At 39.6% G+C, this 24,076-nt stretch overlaps 1 protein-coding gene across 2 annotated transcripts in view; it reads left to right on the top strand.

The window, feature by feature from the left end:
* Positions 1 to 1,191: 1,191 nt before the first annotated feature.
* The window catches only part of CDK6 (cyclin dependent kinase 6), a 125,425-nt gene continuing 102,540 nt past the window's right edge, over positions 1,192 to 24,076 (top strand). For both annotated transcript variants that reach the window (XM_026065384.1, XM_026065385.1), the window contains exon 1: positions 1,192 to 1,634. In XM_026065384.1, the coding sequence (XP_025921169.1) occupies positions 1,402 to 1,634 (233 nt within the window). In that variant the 5' untranslated portion in view covers positions 1,192 to 1,401. The remainder of the gene's footprint in view (positions 1,635 to 24,076) is intronic.

The raw sequence follows: 24,076 nt of genomic DNA, 5'->3' as shown, positions 1-24,076 counted from the left end.
CGGGCACGGGAGCTTGTCTTCACGTTGCGCCTCTTCCTTGCGTCGCCGGCTAAGGTGTGAGATCGACATACATTTAGAAATGCTTCTGGCTTTATGCGTGGGCTCTCGTTAGGGGATCCCCGGCGCAGTACCCGGGGGACTTTTATCCTAGCGTGGTAAAAATACGGCGTAGGAGTGGGTTGCAGTCGCAGTATCAATAAATTAAGAGGGGAGGGGGAGGATCGATGTGGAGCTATGGTGAGGGGAGAGGGTTTGCCCGCAGTTCTGCAGAAGGTGGTGATGAAACTGGGTGCAGAAGCAAGCTTTTGATCTCCAGTCTCATTCACTACACAGCGGACCACGCTGTTCCTGGAGACCGGCTTTCATCCTGTGCCCAATCACATCGTGTTCGGCAAGGCACTGCCAGTCACACATCCAGTGATAGCAGTCGCCATGGCCAAAACTCTTGCATGATCATAACTTTGCTGAAGTGTACATTTCAGAAAATACCTCAGCACAAAATACTCAGTAGTATATTATTATTATATGTTTTATATATATATGTATTTCTCCTCCCCACAGGCTCTTTGAGGCAGAAACTTGTCTCTTGCAATGTGTTTGTGCAGTGTCTAACACATTGGAGAGTAGATCAAGGCTGAGACTTCGAAGTGCTATAAATAAGTAACAGTATACAGTGTGGAATATATTTCAAGGACTCCACCATGCAACACTGAAGAAAACTTTGAGTCCTGCAGTCCTGACATAAGTTCCTGGATGTAACTTCCTACCACACATGCAAAGTTAGCTCTGTTGTCCACCTCTCAGGGGATATTAAGTCCATTGCTCAGTAAAATCCCAAAGAGTGCAGCTGTGTGTTGTAGCCATCTGTGCAGACCGTGGTAGCTATGTAGTGTTGTAGCAGCCATGCCAAGATGTTGATACTTTGTCACCCCTGTGGTTCATGTCCTGCTGTTCCTTTGCACCATTTTTGCTTTGTGGGTAGCTATCTTCTACATTGGCTTAATTTTGTCAGTTTTAAACCATGCAAAGTAGTGAGGTAAACTGAAAGCGTAAGAGTTGCATGTGCTGCAGCAGGAGGAGGAAGGCAGGAGGGGAGAGAACCCCCAGCCTAACTCCCTCTTCTTGCTTGCTTTGTCCTTCAGATCTCCTTGGCTTTGCRCAGACAATGCTCCCCAAGACTGCATGATAGTTCCTGGTGGCTGAGGCAGGAGGCACATCAGGGCCTGTACCGAGGAAGGACGGGAGCCAGAGGGCAAGGACTTCCTCCTGCTCCTCGAGCAGAGGTACCAGCTGTGTGGCGTATCTGCAACACGAGCAAAATCCTAGTTGTCAGAAAGCAGGTGAGAGCGGGAGCTGTGCCTGAGGCACTCCAGGCGCAGGAGGAAGAGGAGCGGCGCCAGCATGGATAAGGACAGCACCAACCTGGCTGACCAGCAGTACGAATGCGTGGCTGAGATCGGTGAGGGAGCCTACGGGAAGGTGTTCAAGGCCCGAGACTTGAAGAACGGAGGCCGCTTTGTGGCGCTGAAGCGGGTGCGGGTGCAGACGAGCGAGGAGGGGATGCCGCTGTCCACCATCCGTGAGGTGGCGGTGCTGAGGCACCTGGAGACCTTTGAGCACCCCAACGTGGTCAGGTGAGGAACCGGGGCAGGCGTCCTGCTCAGCAGGGCTCCAGCTTTGGTACGTGTGTGGGAGTTTGGGTACCCACGTGGACCGGCCTCCAGGCTGGGCTCGTGGGCAAAGCGAGCAGGAAGCTGGAGCGTGGGTCGAGGCTTCAGCAGGCCATGGTGCTGCCTGCCAGGGCTCGTCCCCTCCCCGCGCGCTGCCCCCCACGCACAGACCCCGTCTCCAGAGGCACAGGTGTGCGACTGAAGTGCTGAGGCGCGGAGCCATGGCAGCACCCTCTCCTCAGGTGTGACAGTGGAAAAAAAGCAGCGACTCCTTTGTCTCAGGTGTTAGTGCTGCCGGCTGCGGCTGCTTTCAGCAGCTCCAGTCATTGCCAAACCGGCCAGGTTTGCGACAGTGCTGGGGGCACGTGCGTGCTGCCTCTCTGCATGGTTCTGTGGACGTGTGTARTTTATCATGTTACACAGAAGCGATAGCAGAAGAATTTATGCTTTGGGGAAGGTCTTGCACTTCAGTGCTGTTTCACTGCTATTAAGCTCGCCCAGTGCTGATGGCTGTGCTACCAAAAGTAAAAAAGCACGAAAGGCAGGCTTGCTTTCCGAATGGTGGCAGTGGCATAGGGATAAACCCTGAAGAAATGACCCGTGTTCCTGAACAGATGCTATCAATGGTAATACTGGCCCTGACATAAGCTTTTACGTTTTTATGTAACTAGAAAAGTTGAGCATGTTGTCTCTGGCTTGATTAAATGGTTTACTGAACTTTTCAGGTTGTGATGAAGGAAACACAAAATATGTAGGGAATTTTTTCTAGGACTTATTTTTTCCTGGAACATTGCAGGGAGACTTTTCCTGCTGTAAATTTTATTTACTTCTGGCTTTGTGCCTCAGATTTACTGTGTGGTCACACCTTAGATTGACCAAAAGTTTTGGAAGATGATTCTGGTATAGATTTCACTCACAACCTCTAGCATCCTACAAGCATCTTTTTTATTGGTATGAACTTTAACAAATAAGCTTCACTTTGCAGATGCCCAGGTACACAGTGATTTGAAACTGGTCTGCATCTAGGTGATGATGCAGTATTAAGAAGAATATTTCCTGTTATTTTTATTATTGTATGCACACCTTACATAGCAAAAGGAAAATATTTCATTCTTTACTAATGCCAAGCCTCTTTCAGGCCTAGAGAAACAGAGACATTCTGATGTCAGAGGTGATTTTCAAACTGGCTTGTAGCTGTGATCCTCATGTTTGTTTTAAGGTCTAAGATGAGTTTTTTTATAAGAGCTGCAAAAGGAAAGGCAAGAYGGAATATTTAAAATGCAAAAGCAAATAGCTAGAGATAAATTCATTTTCTTTTATTTCAAGGCAGTGTAATAGAACAGTCTTATTTTTTTTCCAAAACTGAATAAGCAAAGAGTGTATATTCTGAAATATGAAATGAGTTGGTAGAAGGTCATAGGTCTCTGCAGTGAGCAACAGGATGCAGACTGCAGCTCACCCTTTTCCGTTGCTGATCAAACAAATCCACTGTTTGATTAATAACCATTATTTTGACTGGCACCTAGCGCTGCCAAAGGCTTAGTCAATAAATTTCCAAAGTGGACATCTTAGCATGAGCAGCATACTGTGTTTGGCCACTGAATCAAGTGACTTGGTTTACAGAGGAGCGCACACAACTAACTTTCTTGGCAGTAGAGATAATTGAGAGTTCTTAAAATCTCTGAAATTCAGGCCACTAGTTTCTGAGAATAAATATGGATTTAGGTGTCCAGGTTTGCACATTTACATATTTGAAAATTGTAATCCTTGTTTGGGAATAATTAAATATTACAATATTTACAATTTTTTTTTGTCAGTCATCTTTCCAGATGAAGTAAAAGAATTTTTTTAACATCTTTCTAATCTTAAATTCAGCAAATTCTTGAAAAATAAAATTTTTGAAATGCTTATGCAGATGCAGGCTTGTTCTGCTTGGGCTTAGGTACGTAGTATTACATAAATATATTGGAGTTTAAAATATTTTTATGAGTTTGAATGAAAATTCATTATCTACAAGCAGCACATATTGAGAATGTAGTTGCAGTGTAGAAATCTCTGACACTGTGTTCCAGGTCCTAATAGCGTCATTGTGAAGCCTGGAGCATTTGCTACAAGCAGCATTTCAGACACAAGGGGCTGGGTTGTTACACGTCAGGACCTTGGCTGCACACCTTTCCCAAAAATGGACAGGGGAGTAAAAGAAGCAATTTCAAATATCATCTCTTCCAGAATGGAAGGAATGCTATTTGAAAGCTCATCTCTGTTGTGCACATTTGTAATCTGTAGAGCAGGTGAAGTTACAACTAGCATTTTGGAATGTCTGAAATCATTTCCTTGTAATGAAAAGTTACTTGAAAATATTTAAATGCCCCATTTCTGTTACAAAATACGGTAGAAGAGTTTGCAATTTATTAAGATTAGGGGACTGTTTTTGTATTATGTAAATATACTCAGGAAAGGACATACTGTAAATGAAGAGCTGCAGTTTTATGCAGCTGACCTAGCCGTACTCAATTACTGAAGATATTTTGCTTACAAAAATGTTCATTGTGCCTGCATTTGGGAAACTGGTATCATGGCAAGGTTAGTAAGTAAAAGTAATGGCACGTGCATTGTCTAAATCCTGTAATAAAAGGTACATCACTTTCAGAGCACTCGAGTGAAAACACAAATATATGAAATCAGATTTTTTGTGAAGAAAAAAATCTAGCTTTTTTCAGAATATTACAGGCAACCAGCTTGGGACAAATAAGTGAGAAATGCAAATATAATGTAGAATCTGTTATCTCTGAGTAATGACATGTGTGATCCCCGAGTTGTTCAGTGCAAACCAATAGTCAGCCTGTGAGTCAAAATTTAGACAAACTTCAAATAATTGAGGCACATATGATCTGTGCTGCTGAGCAGTCTTGGCTGTGATACTGCGACATCAATTGATAGCAACTGCAGTAATCACAGGCCGCATCTTGCTGTGCTAGATTGGTAGAACTGGGCTTTTCCAGGGAATATAGTGAGGAGCTCAGCAATCCAGGGCTTTCTGTCCCCAAGAAGTGGTGTTGAACGTGAAGAATAGTTTGGTGAGGAAAAGACCCGACACTTGCTAGGTAGAGATGTAGCTCCATGGTTTGTTGGTGACGGAGCCGTGATGCAGGACCAACAGCTACTCTGGCCCAGGATGGTCAGAGTGGGCTTAGATTCCCTTCCTGTGAGATCCTGAGAAACTCTTAGTGCCAAAACTGGGGTTGGAAGAGAATTTTCTTCCTAAAGTAGAAACATCTAAATAGCCTAGAATAAATTTATCATATTTTTTTCATGCTACTCCTTGCTAGTTATTAGAGCTTTGGGCTTCTATCAAAGTCTGTCATTTCCATAGTAATGCAATGCCCTGATGCATTTATCACAGCACAGCTACTTTCCAACAACAGATAGTGAAGCTAGTTAAGACTTCACTGCGGAATCAAACAAAAAGAGATGCTAGGTTAGAAGGGAAGAAGTCTGTTTTTCAGCAGAGAAGTGATGGTAGTGAAAGTCTCTGAACATTGACTATAAAGGGAGTCAGAGCTGGTGGACTGATCCAGAATTTCATAAAACTATCAAAAACAACATACAAAAACACCTGAAGAAAGTACAGTAAAAAGGATAATTGGTTTGTACTTAATATATTCTCCTATTCACATTTGCTCTTTTTTAAAGTTGCCTAAGTCAAGACACCTTAGTCTATTTTACTTACCTTCACAAAACAAAACAAAAAATAGCCAGTCTTCAAGAACAAATGTTACTGTGAATTGTTCTAAAATGAAGTATGCTGTAGGTTATGAAATGTCCGGTGTAACGGGGAGGATGATTGAGGTGCTCCTCTAGCTCACCTTTCAGATAATAAGATGAAATGCTTTCTTAAAACTTTACTCTGTACAGTAGTTAAATCTGGCAAAAATTGGTCCAGCACTTATGTAACTTAGTGCTGTTCTCTTTGGGAAGAAATGAAATATATGTAGACAAAGGACAGACTTTGCCAGGAATAAATGACATATTAGATTCAGGAAATTCCTGTGTGTAAAACTGGGAGTATTCCCTGCTGTAATATATGTGTAAAAATTCTTCTTGTGATTTTAATGTTAAATTCAGCACTATATTGTGTCCATTTTATATCTCTCCTGATGGTAATCAGATGCATAATTTTCCTCTAATGTTAATCGCCCATCAGACTCTGAATTTGCACTCTAGAAAGGCAGTATACAAGAAGGAATACTGTAGTTCTTGCAGTGTTTGTTTTCTAACATATATATATATATACATTCAACACTTCTGCTAGTGTTGAACCTTAAGCAAATAGAGCAAAGCTGCAAAGCTCTCTATTTTTGCTTCCTGGAACATTTTTTTTTTGATAAGTCTAACTTTTTTAGTATTCATGTGGGTTAGTGGGTCTTGTATTTTAAAACAACCAGGAYTGTATTAGAATGTAATCTATTAGAATATAATCTGACCTGGGATATTATTTCAAAGATAAGCGTTAGAAGTCTTGCCATTCAACAACATGACAATTACCATATAATAAGGAATTTAAAATCATAGTTCTCTCCTTTTTCTTAACTTGCAGAATAGGTAGCCCAGATAAATTATTTCTGTTCAACATAATGATCTGCCTATCTGGAAGCATAACTTTATTCCTCAGTCTGTTTGATATAGAGAGAAGTCTGTAGGAAACCCAGTAATTACGAGTATTTATTTGCACAATTCTGCAGTGTTCAACATTTTATGTTACTTTATATCTGATGAATTATAAATGCTACCGTGAACTGCACTCTGCGGTACAGCTATATGTTGTTTTTTCCCTACATTTGCAGTCCAGTGATCCTCACCTCTTATCTTTGGCTTTGCACATGGGTGTTTCGCAGAGCACACCAACTGATGCCCTTGGCAGGGAAACCTGAGTGTGGCGGGCAGAGCCTGGCGCGTGCTTGTCTCCTGTCCCTCTGTGCACAGACATAAAGACCAGCGCTTGACACTGCTCAGGGCCCCAGAAGTATTTAAAGGCCTGGTGCTTCAAACTGCATATGCTAAGACAGAGGTATCTTTTTCATAAGTGTCTTAAAATCTCCCATCTAACCTGATACAGAGAGCATTCAGAATATGTATGCAATAACTCATCAGTGCATAGCAAAATGCTTTTGCAAAGCAATTTGAAATTGTAGTTGTTTTGCTTATTCTGTTTGTCACACTCAAATCATGTGGGATCATACAGTGGGAGAAGAATTTCAAAATGCAGTAGCTGCTTTTATTTCTCTTTCCAGCATGTGGTAACATTGATATTGACTTTATTACTATACTGTTAATAAGTTTGAAGGATGATCTTCTCAAATGACTGAGGTGTTCCAACCCTTGAAGTGAAGCATTTCTATTTTAGGGGCGTTTGTCTCCAGTGAATTCTGCTTCCTTCCTTACTTCCTTTTTCTGCCAAGCTAATGTGAAACTTTTAGTGCATGACATCATTCCTACAGATCAACAGTGCGCAGTGCAATTTATTTTTGTATAGCACCACTTATATGGCATGTGACAAGCCCCTGGAGAGAAAGAACTGGATACCTTTACGTTGTTAGGTACAGGGAATATCCTGTACGCGGGAAGAGTAAAACAAGCTGCAGAGATGGAGTAAAACCGAAGAACAGGAACTTGAAACTTAAAAACTGCCAGGGTTAAAGGAATTATTGTGGCAGATTAGTGTCAATTAAGATAGAAGAGGTGGATGAATAATGGGAAGGAAAAACTGAATGAGCTTCGGAGTCAGTTTTAGTCTAACACAAACAGGATGGTTTGCAAGGCAGGATTTGAAGACAGGAAGTGCCTTGGCGGAGAGAGGAATTTCCAGGCTCGGGAGCAGTGCGAGAGCACGGGAGATGCTCGCTCGCTCCAAAGCATGCCGGGGAGGGGGACCTGCAAACCTGCTGGGGAGGGAGGCAGGGCTCGCCTGGAGACACAGTGTTTCCAGCGGCGAGAGGGCCAGGGGAAACAATGTGGCCGATACTGGCTGGGGTTTGATGGTAGGTAGGATTTGGAGAAGTTTGTTAAGTTGCCAGAGGATGCTGTGAAATGACCACGTGAATGCTGGCCTGTAAGCACCTGCTTGCCACCCTGTGGTGCAGAGAAAAAGCATGTGCACGGAAAATAAGTGACGGTCTTCCTGTCCATATGGATTGTTTGTTAGCAATGGATATGATGATTTAGTTTGAATACATGATCCACCAGAAACAGGACAAGAGAAGAGTATGTTGGAAAGGAAAGGTTGAATATGGAGTAGTGTTTTAAGCCCTGGGAAATTCATTTTCTGGAGTGAGTACAAGCTTTCTTCAAAAAGCAGTATTTCTTATGCTGAATCTAAGCTTTCTATAAAAAACAGATTTCCAGTCTTTGGGTGAGTAAATGTTAGTCATTTCTGATCAGGTGCAGCACTCCCTTCCTCCTGCAAGTCCATGGATGGCTCTGCCATGCTATGCAGAGAGCAGGTAGGCATCCACGGGCTGGTGGCGTGGGGCGCGGGATTCAAAGCTGAGCCCTGGGAAGAGCAGGACAGCAGATGCTCCAGCCCAGCAAGCAGGGGCAGGGGTAGGTTAACGGGGACTTTCCAGGTTGCTTCGTGGTACCTCGATGCCTACTAAGGTGTGGAGTAGAGCAGAGAGAAGGAAAGAAAGCACAGACCTTCCCAGGTGTTTGAAAGAAAGCAGGCTGTGGGCTGTCACTTAGCTATGCACTAAATGAGTCACTCAGGTACCGTCAGTGGGGTTTAAGTAGTTGTTTGAAGTTTGTCACATAGGTTAGTGCATTATCAAATAGGAATAGATATGGTGTTAAGTATGTGCTGAACTTTAAAGTCCTTCTCTGAACAGGGGTCAGGGACAAAACAGTGACTGGGACAATACWCATAAGAATATGAATCACAGATGTTAATTCTTATATTGCATTACCTGAAGCATTATTTCTAGAGAAATTTTCTCTTAAAAGTTCAAACAAATTGTGGAATAGATAATATGATTATTTTGATAGAGCAGAAAGGCTGTGTACAGTAACATGAATTTGGCATGGAGAGTGGTTGTTATATGTGTCTATCTTTGAATTACTTAGTAATTCTTATTTGACTTAATTCTGTTCTGAAGTTTTAAAATTATTTTATAAAGTCTCATAACCTTAAATAAAATGCAAGCTGATATTCATACCAAAAATTTGTGACTTTTTGTAGAGCATTTGATTTTTACTCTGTGTGTGAAATCTGATTGTTTCCAGTTTTGCCAAAGAAGTGGATTCTTAATAATCTGACAGATGGTCATAAGATAACTGTGCTGTTATATACATATACGTATAACTAAGCTCTCTTTTTATTCATAAGAGAGGAAATTTTTTTCTCATATCAATTCTTCATATGAGTATTTTTCTTATGTACTTTAAATTGGAAGGGCATGATTATTTACGAGCTATACTTTTAAACTAAAAAAACATTTCTTATTAATAGATGAACTGATATAGAATTTTCCAAGGAGAATAGAGCAGTATACTTTAACCTTTTCCAGTTTGAGAGGTTTTTGATGAGAAGATCATCAAATAGTGGAAATGTGACTTCCATGAGGTTTCAAAATACATCACTATAGTGCATCCAAATTACTGTATTAATTGGCCTATTTACTTATTTACCTGTATCCTTAGAACATTTGTCCCATCCTTAAAAAAGGTGCACAAAGAAATATTCTTCTAAACAAGCGTTTAAAATCATGCCTTAAAGTTTTATAAAGCCCAGTTGTGTTTTCTCCAGGCAAAATGAATACTGTATTATATGAGTAATAAGAAACTGTTCCATATGAAGCTTCAGATGTACTTTTAATATTTTGGAAGAAGAGGGGTCTCTACCCTAAGAAGCATCCCACATAATTTAAGGACCAGGTGATGATTTCAGTTACTGAAATGAAGGCTGTACTGGAATGTGCCAATTTGCTGATATTAGGAGAGTTGCTTTGGGATAGATTTGCCTTGACATATCTTGAAATCAATTTACAAACTTAGCACAAAATTCCATATTGTTTTAAAAGCATTCATGCTAACACTGACTAGGTTTCACTCTGGTTTATCATAAACAGGTATTGATCTGTTCTTAGTAAAAGAAAATAAAACATAATTCAAATATGAATTCATCTTTGCAGGAATTTCCCACATTTAATGATTAAAAACCCCGTTCTAGTGCAGATGAATCATACTAAGCTTAAATGAAACTTACTGAGTTTGGACTTTTGCAACATTAGTCAGTGCAGAATGTTACATGTTTTGATAGAGATGCAGAAAGGAAGTGAGAAATAGAATGGAAAAGTCTATGCGAGCTTTTTTCTCTTTTATGTGAAGTCTTGGCTGGTCTTGTAATATCTGTTTGAAGCGTGGTCACTACGATAAATGCCTCAAGGTATCTGTTGCTGTTTAACACCTTCAGGGAATTCCTTTCTCCCTGAAATCACTTTGTTATAAACTGGAAATTTTAGTACTTTGTTCGCTGTTTCTTAAGTGAGCATATTTCTAGGAGCTTTCTGTGAGTGCAATTCCTCGCTGCGCTGATGCTTTTGTTTCTGTTCGGCTGTGGAGCCGGCGCTGTACTGTAAGGGTAGAATTCGATCACTATTTTTTTCACATTTGATGTGGTATTTTGCATACAGCTGCAGAGTAGACAGTTACCTTTGAAAGGAACATTTGGCTGGTTTAATTTGATTAGAGCAAACCACCTCAATCATTTCTGAACTAAGAACGTTTTCATTTTAACTTGGCAGGAGGAGTTGGGAATGTCCTGACTGCACTTCGATACATGGGGGAGTACTAGTTTGGACACACTTCTAACTCTGAAACAAAACAACCTTAGAGGACTTTGCACACTCTGCCTCTTCCCCACAAAAAGGGAGGGCTGTGAAACTCCTGATTATCACTTTTAACTTTCACTTACTGTGGCAAGGAATCTTAATCAGTCACTGTGAATGTTCCTACAAGAAGCTGGAAAAACTTAGAAGGATAGAAATGCATCATCATACATTTTAAAAAGCATATGCAATGCTAAAAGCAGATATAGGATATGAAAGTCTTCTATTTACAACAAACTTAAAACCCCCTAGCAACAGCATTTTGAGTAAAGATATGGTAAAATGCAACATATAAATATAAATGTGCTGTATTTCTCTTAGGTACAGTGTATCAATATTAAGATTCTGTCTCTTTTAGTAACTCCTAGTACAATTCTCCCCCCATTCTGCCATTCCTCTAGCTTTCATTTTCTACCCCTTTCCCTATCATATAGATATAAATATATTACCAAAGTATTGTATATTGCTTATTAAAGATTAAGAATCTTAAGATTTACAGTGTTATCTATTATTTTTGCTTTTCAGTTGTCCTCACTGGYGACCAAATCATTTTCATAGAAAAGGCATGGTGACTATCTAGAATATCATTGTGGCTTATAATAAAGTTTAATGAATTGACAAATGCTGACCCTTCAGTAGATTAGACCTGTATGGCATTCCCCTGAGAAGAGGATTATGACCTTTAAGCTCTCTGACTTTGCATTAGTAGATCATTGTATTTAGAATATTTTAGTCAGAAGATTACAGTTAAAGGAAAATCTTTAGGCTGTTCTTGTGCTATGTTCTGAAAAACAATAAACACCATAAACTGTTCATCTGTGTGAGCAGCCTAACATACATTACTAATGGGGGAACTGCATTCACATCTTCCAGCTAATTCAAGAATACAGTTGTAAACTTAAGGCTTGAGTTTCTGCTGATGAAGTTAAAGTGCACAGAATTACAGTGATTTATACCCACTCTGGTTGTTCAAATCATAAATTCCTAATATTAAGATGAAAAAATATTTATTAGAGCAGGCAGTCTGTGCAGAGCTGTTCTCTCAAGTACACACATTTGAGAATTTTCCATGCAGATTTTAGATTCACAACTACTGAATTTATGGAACTATTCTGTGGTATATAAATAGTTCTCTCATCAGGAGGTTTTTCACTGATAAGGACTCAAAGTTTCTCCTGATCAGTTTTGCTGCTCCCCTTTATCTTCCCTTTTAGCACCACAAATAACCCTTCTCTGCCTTAATATTGCACTCTCAAGTATTTGATGCATATCCCAGAGTTGTCACTTATAAATTGTAATTTATACAGTGCTGTACTTCACCCAGAACTCCATCCCACATCATAGATACAGTCATTTAAGTGCTATATACATCTCACTACTTAAAGAAGAAATGCTTCTATATCTACAATTAGGGACTTTTTGGTTGCTGTACTGCATTAGAAAAAAGGTATGTCCAATTTGTTACTTATTAGTACAGCATGAGAACCTTTATTATTGATTTTCAGGTTTCTTACTGACAGTGAAAGTCAATGACCTGCATTATTTTTCTCAGCTAGAAAGTAGGTTACAAGGTGGATCTCATTTGATAATTTTTTCTAACCTCATACTTTGTTTATATTTGTGACCTTTACAACACTGAGATTGAGCAGCGTCTGCAATTTTAATTAGTGCATTGTTTATCCTTAGATAACCTTCTAGATTGTTAATAGAGATAGGCCTGCCACCAGTCTTTGATGTTTTCTCTTAGACATTTCCAGTCAATTTGTTTTCCTGATGTTCATCTCTGCTTTTTTTAAAGGCTGAGCAACCAGTTTTGATCAAAGCAGTGATACCTATATCCAGGCAGGTTTGAATCAATGACTATAGTTTGAAAATCAGAATTAAATGTTCCATTAAACTTCTAACATTTGCTGTTTTCGAAAGAGCCCAGACAAGTTAGTACTTCTGCAGGACTGAGCACCTGTATCTTTTCATTCCACTGAATCCCATTCATCACATTGCCTTTGTGTTTGTAACTTCATTAGAAAAAGAAAGAGAGAGAGAGAGAGAGTTACCTGGCGTTACTTACTATTGCGCTGCTTATTGTTCATGTTGTCTTTATTCTCAAGAAAGCTAGATTTTTTTAATTACTTTTTATTTTATTAGCTCCAATTAAAACATCTGTTAGGGATGTCAGTTATACAAAAGCAAATCTTACCCAGTTGAGAAATACAAGCAGAATTGAAGGAGAGACAATAGGAGACCACAGCAGGACAAAACCAAGAATAGTTGCAAAAAAAGAATTAGGTAACCCATTTGACTGAAAATGAAAGGTATTTGTGGCTATAGATGAAACCCAAATAAGTGAATAACACTGATGAGGGAGTGTTTTTAGAAGATGTTTTAAATACATTGGAATGTCCCAGATTAATGGGATATTGTGATATCTGTAAGCAAATGCGTTTCAAAGACTGCTTAGTTTCCAGTGAGCTGAGACTGAGTGGTCAAGACCATTCTGCAGAAACAAAGCTTAAGTCACAAAAAGCAAATAGACATATAGGATTGTTCTGCCATCCTCTGGATCAGTAAAAGGATATTGAGCCTTAATTCTGGAAGAAGTTGGAAAGTCAGCTAAATTTACTAAAACCATAGTAAAGGACAATTTCGGCCACTGTTGATAAAGAAGTGGACAAACAGGACACAGTTTAAATAACAGACTTGTAGACCCCTTCAGTGAAGGAGCTGTTCTTAAAGTACAAGGAAGAGAGATCATTCTCTGCATAGTCTGAAGTAACTTGCAACAGTTGGTTTAAGAAATTTTTATAGTCAAGCCACAAGATAATTACATTTAATATCTTTGGAGAAGGGATGGTTCCAAAACTTGGTAATAACAATAGGCTTTAGAAAAGAGAGATTAAGAAAGAGGAGGTAGTTAAAAAGTCAAGAGGGAGGATATTAAAATGCTTAGATTTAGCATGGTAGCTGCTTAAATAGAGATTTGTAGCAGGACATTTTGTCACTTCAGRCATATATCCTTCCTTGGTGAGATGCTCTGTCCAGCCGTTGGAAATCCTAGCTACTGTTTTGGATCTATAGCTTCTTTCTGGGTGCCAGATACAGGATGGCTTAAACATATTTGTACCTCTTTTGGTGCCCCAGAAGAGGGTTCAAAGGGAGGCACCAAACTTTCTCCATCACTCTCTCTGCTCCACTCTGTCACCGTGGAGGTACAGAAGATACACCTATCCATGTGTAAAAAAAATGAAACAGGAATGCAAGATAAGAATTGTGAGCAGTCATCTAACTTTAGCCATCAAAATATTAAATGTATGCTCCAACCTAGTGATGATTTAGTTTTTTCCATAGTGAATGGAGAGAGAGAATGTGCTTTCTGCTCGTGATTCATCCCAGCCACCCTCAGTACCTGCACTGGAATGGTGTTGATTGCCTTCTGGAAATGCCTTGTCTGGATGACTAATACAGAGTGGACTCCCAACTGATGTTAGATGAGATTAATGCCTATCGGTATGGTTCAAAAGTTTATAGGTGGATAATGGAAACACTAGTAGGGAATTTGTACAGCAGATAAGAAAAGTTACAAAAGCAAATAGGAAATTATTTGGGGATCTGAGAATAAGAAGCTAGTACTGAAATCAGAGGATGCTTGGACTATCAAAAATTAGAGGAGATATTCAAATAACAAATGAGTATTACAAGGGACCTTATTTTTTTACCTAAGCCTATAGTATAGGAATTGTTGATAAGGGTTTGTAGAAGACACTTTTTTTTTAATAAGGTAGCAAAAATGTACTCCTCCTAATAGCAGATTGTGGGTTTCTGTGAAATGTACTGACTTCAAACACTCAATCTGCTTCTAGTTTGCGCTTGGCACTAAAGTACTAAAGGGAACAGGATGTAGCTGGAATGGGTAGTCACATCCTGGTTACCTCGTACCCACTCTTGAACTCCAGCACACAGAAGCCATTTCGGTCAAAACTTGTTAATCTTTTCCAAGAGGAAGAAGAGTTGAAGATGTGCATTAGAGACAGCCACTTGTTCAGGCTGCAAGTGGTTTAAGGCATCTGTCAAAGTCTTCTCAAATGCTGAGTCTCTTTCCTATTTTTCTCATTTCCCTTCACCCTGTTTTACTGGTCTGGTACAACATTTGCCACTAAGTGGGCTGATTATCTCATTATTAATAACATTCTGATGCTACGCACAGTTTTCCTTCATAATTGCCTCAGATACCTTTAGAGCAAGTTACCTGATGATACAATTGCAAGTAATTGGAAAAATTCTGGTATCTAACCCTCTGAGTTATCAAAGACCTGAAGTCTTTGATGATTGCTAGTGGTAATATACCTTTAGCTTTTGGAATAATTTCAAGTTGTGGAATTTCAAGTTTTACTTTTTTATCATCTCAAGACATGCCAGCTCACATTACTAGGCAGTAGCCTGCAAAATTAAAATCAATCTATTCTGTTAACAGATTTACCTACTGTTGTTTCCAGATTAAAATGTTTTATGTCACATGTCTGTTGGAACTAGTTCTTTCATAGCTTGAACTACAAAGCTTGAAAACAGCTTTTTTATCATGGAACTGCTAACAGAATATAACTCTAGTAAAGTAAATAAGTTGCTTTATTAAGTTGTTTGTGTATGTATAATTGCATATGGATGTGTATGTGGAAAACAAAAGCCTTGAAAATCTCAAAATTTTACTGCATTTATTCCAGGAGGTTCAGAATTATTGTATTGTAATGTGGATGAGGATTGTTATACATGTAGAACTGCAGTTAGTTTAAAATCTGGGCCTTAAAAATGTCTGAATGGATTTCTTATTGAAATTTAAAAGGCAAAATTGAAAAGGAATGAGGGCAAGCCAGAAAATATCATCCCCAAAGCTAATTGCTTTTAAAAGTTACATGACATTGAAAATTGGAGCTTGAAACTAAAATGCCATCTCATTCCTAAGTATAATAAAATAGTAAATTTTATTAAATGTGTTCTGGAAGAAGTAAATAAAAATTACAGAGCCTGATGTGAGTGGCAAAGAGCCCAGGCAATATCCAAAAGAATAAGCATATGATGCTTAACCTAACTGGGGCACAGTCCATTCCAGCAGGCAACTGAACAGGGGACGTCAAATTTAAAAGTAGCAGAACAAATTTTTGAAACATGTTACTTTTTTTTTTCCTCCTGTGTGCAGTAGAAATATAATTTTTAAAGGCTTTGGGGAATATTTTGGTGATGGAATCATGGTATCTCCATTTAATAGTGACACTTTTTATTAAATTTTTCAAAACTTGTAGAGTCAACATATAGATGCCAGTTACGATGGTAAAAAAACAAGAAATGCGTGCATGAAAAGCAGCTTAGGAAAAACACCTGAAATTGTGACATTTATTCATGGAAAGCCACTTCAATTCTGTGATAACTCAGAAAGTTGCTGAATGGACCTTTATAAAAAATATTAACCAAGTCCCTTCTAAGTGGAGACAGCTGGGGTCTATTTAATATCCTGTGTGAAATGGTAGGGGTCAACTTCCTGGAATAATTTAGGACTTTTATTTCATGAATATCTTACTACTGCAGGGACCTGGCGTGATGGTGAGACTCTTAAACTAAAGTGTGGCTTAAGGTAAAAGCGCTGTGGCCATAGCTTTCATCTGAGCTTTTGCGTTTGGTGCGGGATGGTAGGAAGCAATTGCTTTGAGCCCTGCGGTGTCAGGGAGAGAAGATGCTCTGTGGAGCCTTAAAAATGTTGGGCAGGCAGTTGCTCGCTTCTGCAGCTGGTTGCAGTATGTTCTTCCGATCCTCTATTCTTATGAGTTAGTCATTAGAATATAGTAAGTCTAGTGATTTGCATTTATACTGAAAGCCCTAAATACCTAAGTTGTTTTTTAATCTGGGACATTGGTTCCTAAATTGCTTTATCTATCTTGACAGTTTATGATGTCCTTTTTCCCCTTACAATTAAAGCAACCATATCTTTACTATCTAAGATCATACATTTCCTTAATGTATTCTCTGTATCCATTCGATTTAACTACTCTTGACTCCTTGAGTTTAGAATTTTATTTCATTTTCTAAGTCCTGCTATTCCATTGTACATTGGCCATATGGGTGAAACTATATTCACCTTTGCAGGCCGATTCCAGTGGCAAATGTTCACAGAGAGAAAAAAGTATCAATATATAGCACTAATTGACAGTCCAATGGCAGCTTTGTATTAAAAGCCTGTGGTGATAAAGAATGAATTGTCTTCTCGCTGTGGAGGAGAAATGATCTTTCTATACCAGAGTGGTGGGAATGATTGAGGAAGTCAAGTGCCTTTGTTGATAAATTGATAACTTTAATACTTGAGGCTAAGGAGTTAAACCTACAGAATTCCTTAAAATGTTTGTAAATAGTGAGGGGAAAACAGATTGGAAGAAGAAGGCTAGAGGGATAGAGGAGAAGAAGAGAGAGATGTGGAAATGAAGTAAAAGAAAAAGAAAAGGAGAGAGAAACCTGGCATGAAAATGCAATAGAGTTTTCAGCAGCAGATAAATTCTTTATATAAAATTAGCTGTTACTATTTTGTCATAAAATCTGTACATAAATAATGATGTCCAGTATGGTTAGAAATATGGTGGAAATTTGGCCTTTCCTTGACTGCTTATTTAAATGGAAGAATGGAGGCTTTTGAGGAGAGCTGAAAGGCAGGTGGGAGCACATAATTAAAGAGAGGTAAAGCAAGAAGTCCTGAAATGAAGATTGGGTAATTTTTTATGTTAGGTAGAAAAGAGATGGAAATTGAAAAAATGTAGTGTGTCACTGGAATAGACAAGCAGACAAGGGCCAAAAGGGGTTTTTGTAGACCCTGCTGATTCTATGGAGCCTTGCCAGTTGTGTCAGCTGTAAAAACGTTGGGAACCCTGGCTGGAGATCATAGCGATGGCATGGCCTAAGTTTCTGTTCTACTTCTCAGAACAAAGAAGTAAATAGGATGATTCCAGGGTTTGGGATGGGTTATGGAAAATAATGGGGAGTAGAAGTTCCTCCTTCAGCCCTCCTTGTCTCTCAGTATCTCCTTATTGTCTCTTGACTTATTGTTGGAATAAAACTAATTATATAAACAAGAACAAAAAGGCCACACAGGGTTAGAACAAAATCCGTCTAGTCCAGGATTTTTCCAAACTGGAAAAGAACAGATGACTCGGGGAATGGAGTAAGAACAGGACAGACCTCAAGTGATAATTTCTAGCAAATTGAGACTCTACAGTTTTGACACTGACTTGCTCTGTGATCTTAAGCGAGCTGCGTCCTCTACTTTGCAAGCCCATGCAGCACCTGCACGGGGACGTGAACCAGCCCAGCCTCGCTCCCCGGCGGATGCCCACTGGCGCCAAGAGCCAGCTGGGAGCTGCGTAGCCGCGTTAGCGCTGCTGAGCCTCAGCCTCAGCGCTGCCTGGCCTCAGCTCCTCGTGGCTCTGGCTCAGCCGACCCCGGCTGCCCAGATGGGGTACAGCACACTTTGCTTGCAAAGATTGCGAAGATAAACCTTGTTTTCGTTTGCCTATATGTAAAATTGTTTCAACACTCCAGGAACCAGACCTTGTTTTGCAAGGTTTATTATAGTTTGTTCAGTTACTTCAGAAATGTGAAAGATATGTTGTTGCAAATCAGCCAAAATACAGTTTTGTCATTTATTTACATCTGACATATGCCATCATTTACAAAATAATGAATTTATTCCAAAATTATCCTTGCATTAAAATGTAAATCCTAATCTCATGCTGCTAAAAGACGCCCCAAAAGAAATAGGTGCCTTTGCCCTGAAGTAATAAAACAGTCAAATAAAATTTATTGCCAGCTCAAAATGCTACTAACACCTCATTTTCATTGCCAAACTCTGCAAATAATCTTTAATTTGTTTTCTTTTACATATGTGTGCAAGAGAGTAAAAGAAATACTTAAAAAGCTGTACAACCTGTACAATACTTAACTCAGCATGCATTAATCTTTAAATGACTGGCTCATAGTATCATGTAAACTGGATGGAAAAAGAGGAAAACATATTTATTAGACAACTACCTGAGGAACCAGAGGATGAAAGCACCTGAGAATAGATACTTTTAGGGTTTTTTGCATGTGCTGGGAATTAATTTAAAACAAGACAGCAATGACAGGACAATCAAAGAGCACACATGGCCATGCAAGCATAGCTGTGACTGCGCAGAGCAGAAGGCAAACCTTTCTATGGAAAAAAACAGCCATGAAGCTCCATTTTTAAGAACTTCTAAAATGCAGTGTCTTAACTTCTGACAAAACGTGTAAGGAATTTGCACGGGAATGGAAATGAGGATCCCTTTTTCTGTATTGAGTGTTTAAGAGCAATTGCCTTCTGGCTAAATTTATGAAGCCAGAAAAATCTTGGAAATTTTTGCTGAGGATTTATTAGTCCCATGTGTTTCTTTCCTGTACAACGTGAATCTCAAACTGGGTCCCGCRAGTTTGTCACAGGTGAAGCTCCCCTTCAGATTAAAGAAAATTCTGGACCTGAACCAAAGCCCATTAAATACATGTACTAACTTCATGAGGCTTAGGTTAAGTCTCTTGTGTGCAGAGATTTTTAGGATTGATCAGGGCCTGTGGGGTTGAGTGAAGAGGTCAGAGGTGTTTTCATTGTCTATTTTTTTTTGACACCTCTCATTTTAAGTTCCTMCTTAGAAGAAATATTATTAAGTCTCTTCAAAAATCAATTGAACATAGTCTGGAATCCCACCGACTAAAATTACTTAATTATAGTCTCCCTGGGATAGAGTCATCTCTCCTAAGTTCGGCTAAAATCAAGTGTCTGGTCTCAGTCAGTCATCTAGGCATTCTCTGTTGCCGACAGGGAGAGAAAGTACCTCCATGGAGTTATTCAACCTACCTTCTTTCCCTTGAATATACCGGAGGCTTGCGTGATCAGCTTAGGCTAACCACCAGACTTCTGAACAGCTGAATTACATGACGTACCGTTCTTTTGTGGTAGCTGAGGAGAGAGCCCAACACTCCATGGACTTCACTAGACTCTTAGTTTTTAATGGATAGCACTTGAACTATCTGATGATGGATAGCCAAAGAAAGCCACATTCAGTGGAGTTGTCAGGTTTTTTGCAAGTCTTAACTCTGCCCTCTGCACATGCTGAAGTTTCTTTTAAGTGTAACCTTAACTTTATATTCCCTTAGTTGTAATGCTTTGATTTTAGAATAAATATCCGCTCCCTGCATTTTTTTTTCCATTAGGTTACTGACATAAGAATATATAACTCTATGCTACTCCAGTTTTCTTTAAGAATACACAGAGGAACGCAATGTTTAGGTGCATAAATCTGGCTACCTTCCCAAACCAGATCCTGTTTGTCTTTCTTACTCGTGTGAGCAATTGCCATTGTCTTTGGATTTTTGGAAATAACTGCATAGTGTCACTTACTTATGGGCAGATGAGGAAATGGTTCCCAGCACATTGAGTGGAGGTGACAGACGCAGTACAGTGCCACCGAAGGCCAGCTCTGGACATGGTGCTCGCTTCAGTTTGTGCTGAAGGGAGTGGAGGGACACCCTTGGTCATCAGTTCATAGTACACTTTGCCTCACAGCACACAGCCTTCTTGGGAGTAAATCTGGCATCAAAGCCTGATCAAAGTCACTTCTCGTATGAAGTATAGCCAGAAACTGTTGTGAACTGCATCTCTGTTTTTGTGTCTTTTTAACTTCATACAGGACAAGCACGTGTGGAATTTAATAGATAAAATCTAAGGCACATTGTTAGTTTCCACTTTGTCTATTGCCATGCAACACAACTGCATCTGCCACCCAACCACCGTGCTTGTCTTGGAAGTGGGTAGATGTGTCTGGTGCATTTTCAGGAAATTTTGAGCAGTGTGGCACCATTAGTTCTAGCATGTCCATAAACAGATTCTTTCAAGAGATTTAGACATTTTTCAAGTTGTTTTCATGCAGTTTAAATAACTGGTGATAAATTGATGTTTCGATTTACAGGATAACAGGAACTGTTCATATCCATTGCTGTCCCCCAGGTAAAGACTGAGAAAGCAATGGTTCATGGTTTTGTTCATTTGAGAGTTTAAGGAAAACAAGTATTGTCATGAACTCTTTGCAGTAAATCACGAACATCCTTTCCCAAGAAGTATGGCAATATTCAGAAATTTAGCTGAGTCATAAAGCTAATAAAAAAGTTAGGAAGAGGAGACTTTGTGTACAAATAGGGCCATTGAAGCATAAAAGAGGAGCTTACATGCAGCACCCCAAGTTGTGGGATTCTCCCTGCATGAGTAAGAAAAGCAAGACCAGGATTCTGCAAATAGCGGCTATCAGAGTAAATAGTTGTGCTTTCCTGCACATACCTAGAGGAAGTGCATGTAGGCTCTGGGTTGGGGAAATAGTGAGTGAACTTGATAGGAAATTTCACTGCAAATTCCCTGCCCCAGCCCTACAGCTTGGATGCTGAGGTCAGTCAGCACGCATTTTGGATCTCCCTCAGTGGTCTCATTACTGCAGGCCCACGTAGCGTTAGCTACACTACTTAGTCCTTTCCATAAAAGGATTATAATTTCTTACATAACAAATGCATAGTTTCCCCAAATACAGACCACATATGAATGGGTTTAAATGGCAYGGAGGGCTTTACATTGCTGTCTGCCCAGTGAATGGCTGGCTAGTTATAAGAGAGAAATGACATTTCTTGGCCTTTTGTCTTCCATGCCATGTGCACAGTCAGTGAGTTCTCTTCTTTCTCTTCCTTCTCTGCTGTCAGTTCTGAAAGACACCAGGCATACAAGGGAGACTCAGCTTTAGGATGAAGTGTATGTCCTTAGAAATCGGGTAGGTTATTTGCATGCTGAAAGTTAAGCACAGCATAAGTTCCTTGGTAGTTTTGGGCTAGTGGATCAAGATCTATGACAGGTACTCTTCCTTTTTCTCTGCCCACTATTACCCTAGCTCCAAAATAGCACTTTTACTGACAGGTCTAAAAACATTTCATAAAATACTGCTCGAAACTTGTATCATGTCAACTGACAGTGCTGTCATAGTAATAAACCAACAGACTAAGAAGTTTGCACCTGATTTCCTGGAGTGGTGCTTATTTCATTCTCTTATGAAGGATTTTCTTTGCTGTAGTGTCATCTAGAGAGCCAAGAAGCAAATTTGCTTTGGAGTTACAACTTTAAAAATGTTGAAAAAAACCACCTCAGGAACTGCTGTGATCCTGCAAGGATTTTAAGGACTGTATGAGACAGAACATTTGATTTGATGCTGTGACTACTTTTTATATCAAGTTTGGGTAGTCTTCTTCCCTTTGTTATTTTTGATATGTTAAGTTCACTGTAAGTTAATTGTCTCAAGTGTAGACAATTTCTAAATGGAAGAGAGATTAGATTATTAAGCTACTAAAGACAAGAATAAGTGATAATTTATAAAGTTATGAAATTTTCTGAAGATCAGTCGTTGGTTTTATTAAAGCCCAGGAAGGAGATGATCAGCTTAGATATGGCACAATCCTGAATCTGAAATGTAAACTGAAATGTGGAATTTGTAACAATCAATCTGATTGTGGACTATACATGAATAAAGACTGGATTTCGCTGTGTCCCTTCTTGTGCTAGGTACGGCTGGGAGTCAAGGATAACTTCTGTGGTCCTTTCATTTGAATTAAACAAAATCAGTATTCAGACATCAGTTTTATTTGCATGTTGAGCAATTTAAACGATGGAAACCATGTAAAAAGGAATGCAACTTTCCCTGAGGAAGGTATTCTACAAAAAATTTAAAGCATTTAATAAAAGATGCACATACAGTACCAATGAATCAGAGCATCTTTAATTTGTACTCTAAACTGGAAGCTTTTGCGTGCTCTCAGTACTGTATAACAGCAGTATACATAACTCTGAAAAGCAGCATACATTTGCATGCCTGAGGACCGCATGAGAGCAGTACAAATAGGTCAGACAGCTATTGCTGATCTTAAAGAATCTGTCCGTGACTTTCTTTGCAACAGGCCATGCTATTTTTCTGATTTGTGAGTGACTTGGCCTGTCCCACACTGAGAGTCTAACAGTCCGTTTGGTGGGGCAATACAAAGAGTAAATATCGTCATCAACAGGCTGATATTTTCTCTAGATATTGCTCAGTGCATGGCCAAGTTTGGGGTTAAAATCAATTCCAATCAGATGAAGGTGTTAATGGTCTAGTAAGAAGTAAGTGTTTTGGAAACAGGTGGGTTATAGGTTGAGTCCTGAAACTGAAGTTCTGCTAGTGAGAATATTGTTTGAAATATTGAGCCTTTCCAGATTCATTTCTGTTCCTTGGCTAAAATAATCTCCCTTCCCCTAGAAGGTGAACAAGAAATGGCAGTGTTAGAGCTAGAAAAGACAGCATTATGCTATAAACAAAGAGAGGTGTAGAGAACATCTTGTCAAACATAATTTTTGTTGAAATAAAACTCTAACAACTGAATCCTTTAGTGACTTCGGTGGCACAGTGAGTAAATTTGGCCTTTTCATCTTTTGGGCCCAAACTCTGGCTTCTGTTGAAAATAAAAATTAGTTTTGGTGGTTTCATCTGAGCAGACATTTGTCTGCATCACAAAACCATTCAATCTGGCACCTGGGCTGGCCTGGGCTCATGTGGGGCCTGGCACAGGAGAACGGGGGTGTTGCAGGTCAGGGCTGAAGTCAGAGCTGCGTGTTGAAAGCTTGCCCAGGCAGCCCACACTGTCGGACCTTCGCCAGTGCTATTTACTTCACTTTCTAGAGCATCTATTTCTCTCTGTCCCTTTCTCTGTCTTTCTTTCTCACACACACTTAAAGAACAAGAACATCTTTTATGAAGCTAAGCATTTTAAATAATTTTTCCAAGGCAGAAAGGGGAGAGACTGGAAAAAATTACAGCACAAAGCTCAGCTTGCAGATGAACGATTGCCTTGTCATGCTAATATCTCCCTTCCTTCTCTTAAACCTCACTGTTGAGTGGGCTATAAGAAAGCGTATTGGCTAGACCCTGCTGGAATAGGTCTCTGGACCTGTATCGCTGGAATAAGACGTTCTGCTGACTTGCTTTCATCAGGCAGTGACTTTTATGTGGTAGCTATTTCTGCTCTATATGCAACAGGTAAGGGCTAAGTGACTGCAGACTTGAAAACATCTTCCTGCATGACATCTGCCTATCTGAGATAAATTCTTTTATTATATCTCATGTTACATCGTTCTGTCCTTTTCTGTTATTTGACTGAAAGAGCCACAGGTTTTTTTCTGAAGATGAGGAGATCATGCTACTCTTTCCTGGGAGGATAGCAGAGCGGGGAAGATGTGCTGAAACCCCCAAAACTCAGCAGAAATATATACAATAAGGATTCTAAGTACAACTGATGTGAGACTGAAAGTTGCCAGCAGCAGTGTAGAGTCACCAAAGCTTATTTTAATTCATCAGGATGTACTTCTGGAATCTGACTCCAGCAAGATGGAGCTCACTGTGGGCTGGTTTACCGTGCTACAGGCCG

This window comes from Apteryx rowi, unplaced genomic scaffold (genome assembly GCF_003343035.1).
Source record: "Apteryx rowi isolate R43461 unplaced genomic scaffold, aptRow1 scaffold_226, whole genome shotgun sequence".
In the NCBI taxonomy this organism is placed as follows: domain Eukaryota; kingdom Metazoa; phylum Chordata; class Aves; order Apterygiformes; family Apterygidae; genus Apteryx; species Apteryx rowi.
Note: the sequence above shows the minus strand (reverse complement) of the source record. Positions and strands in the feature narration are given on the sequence as shown.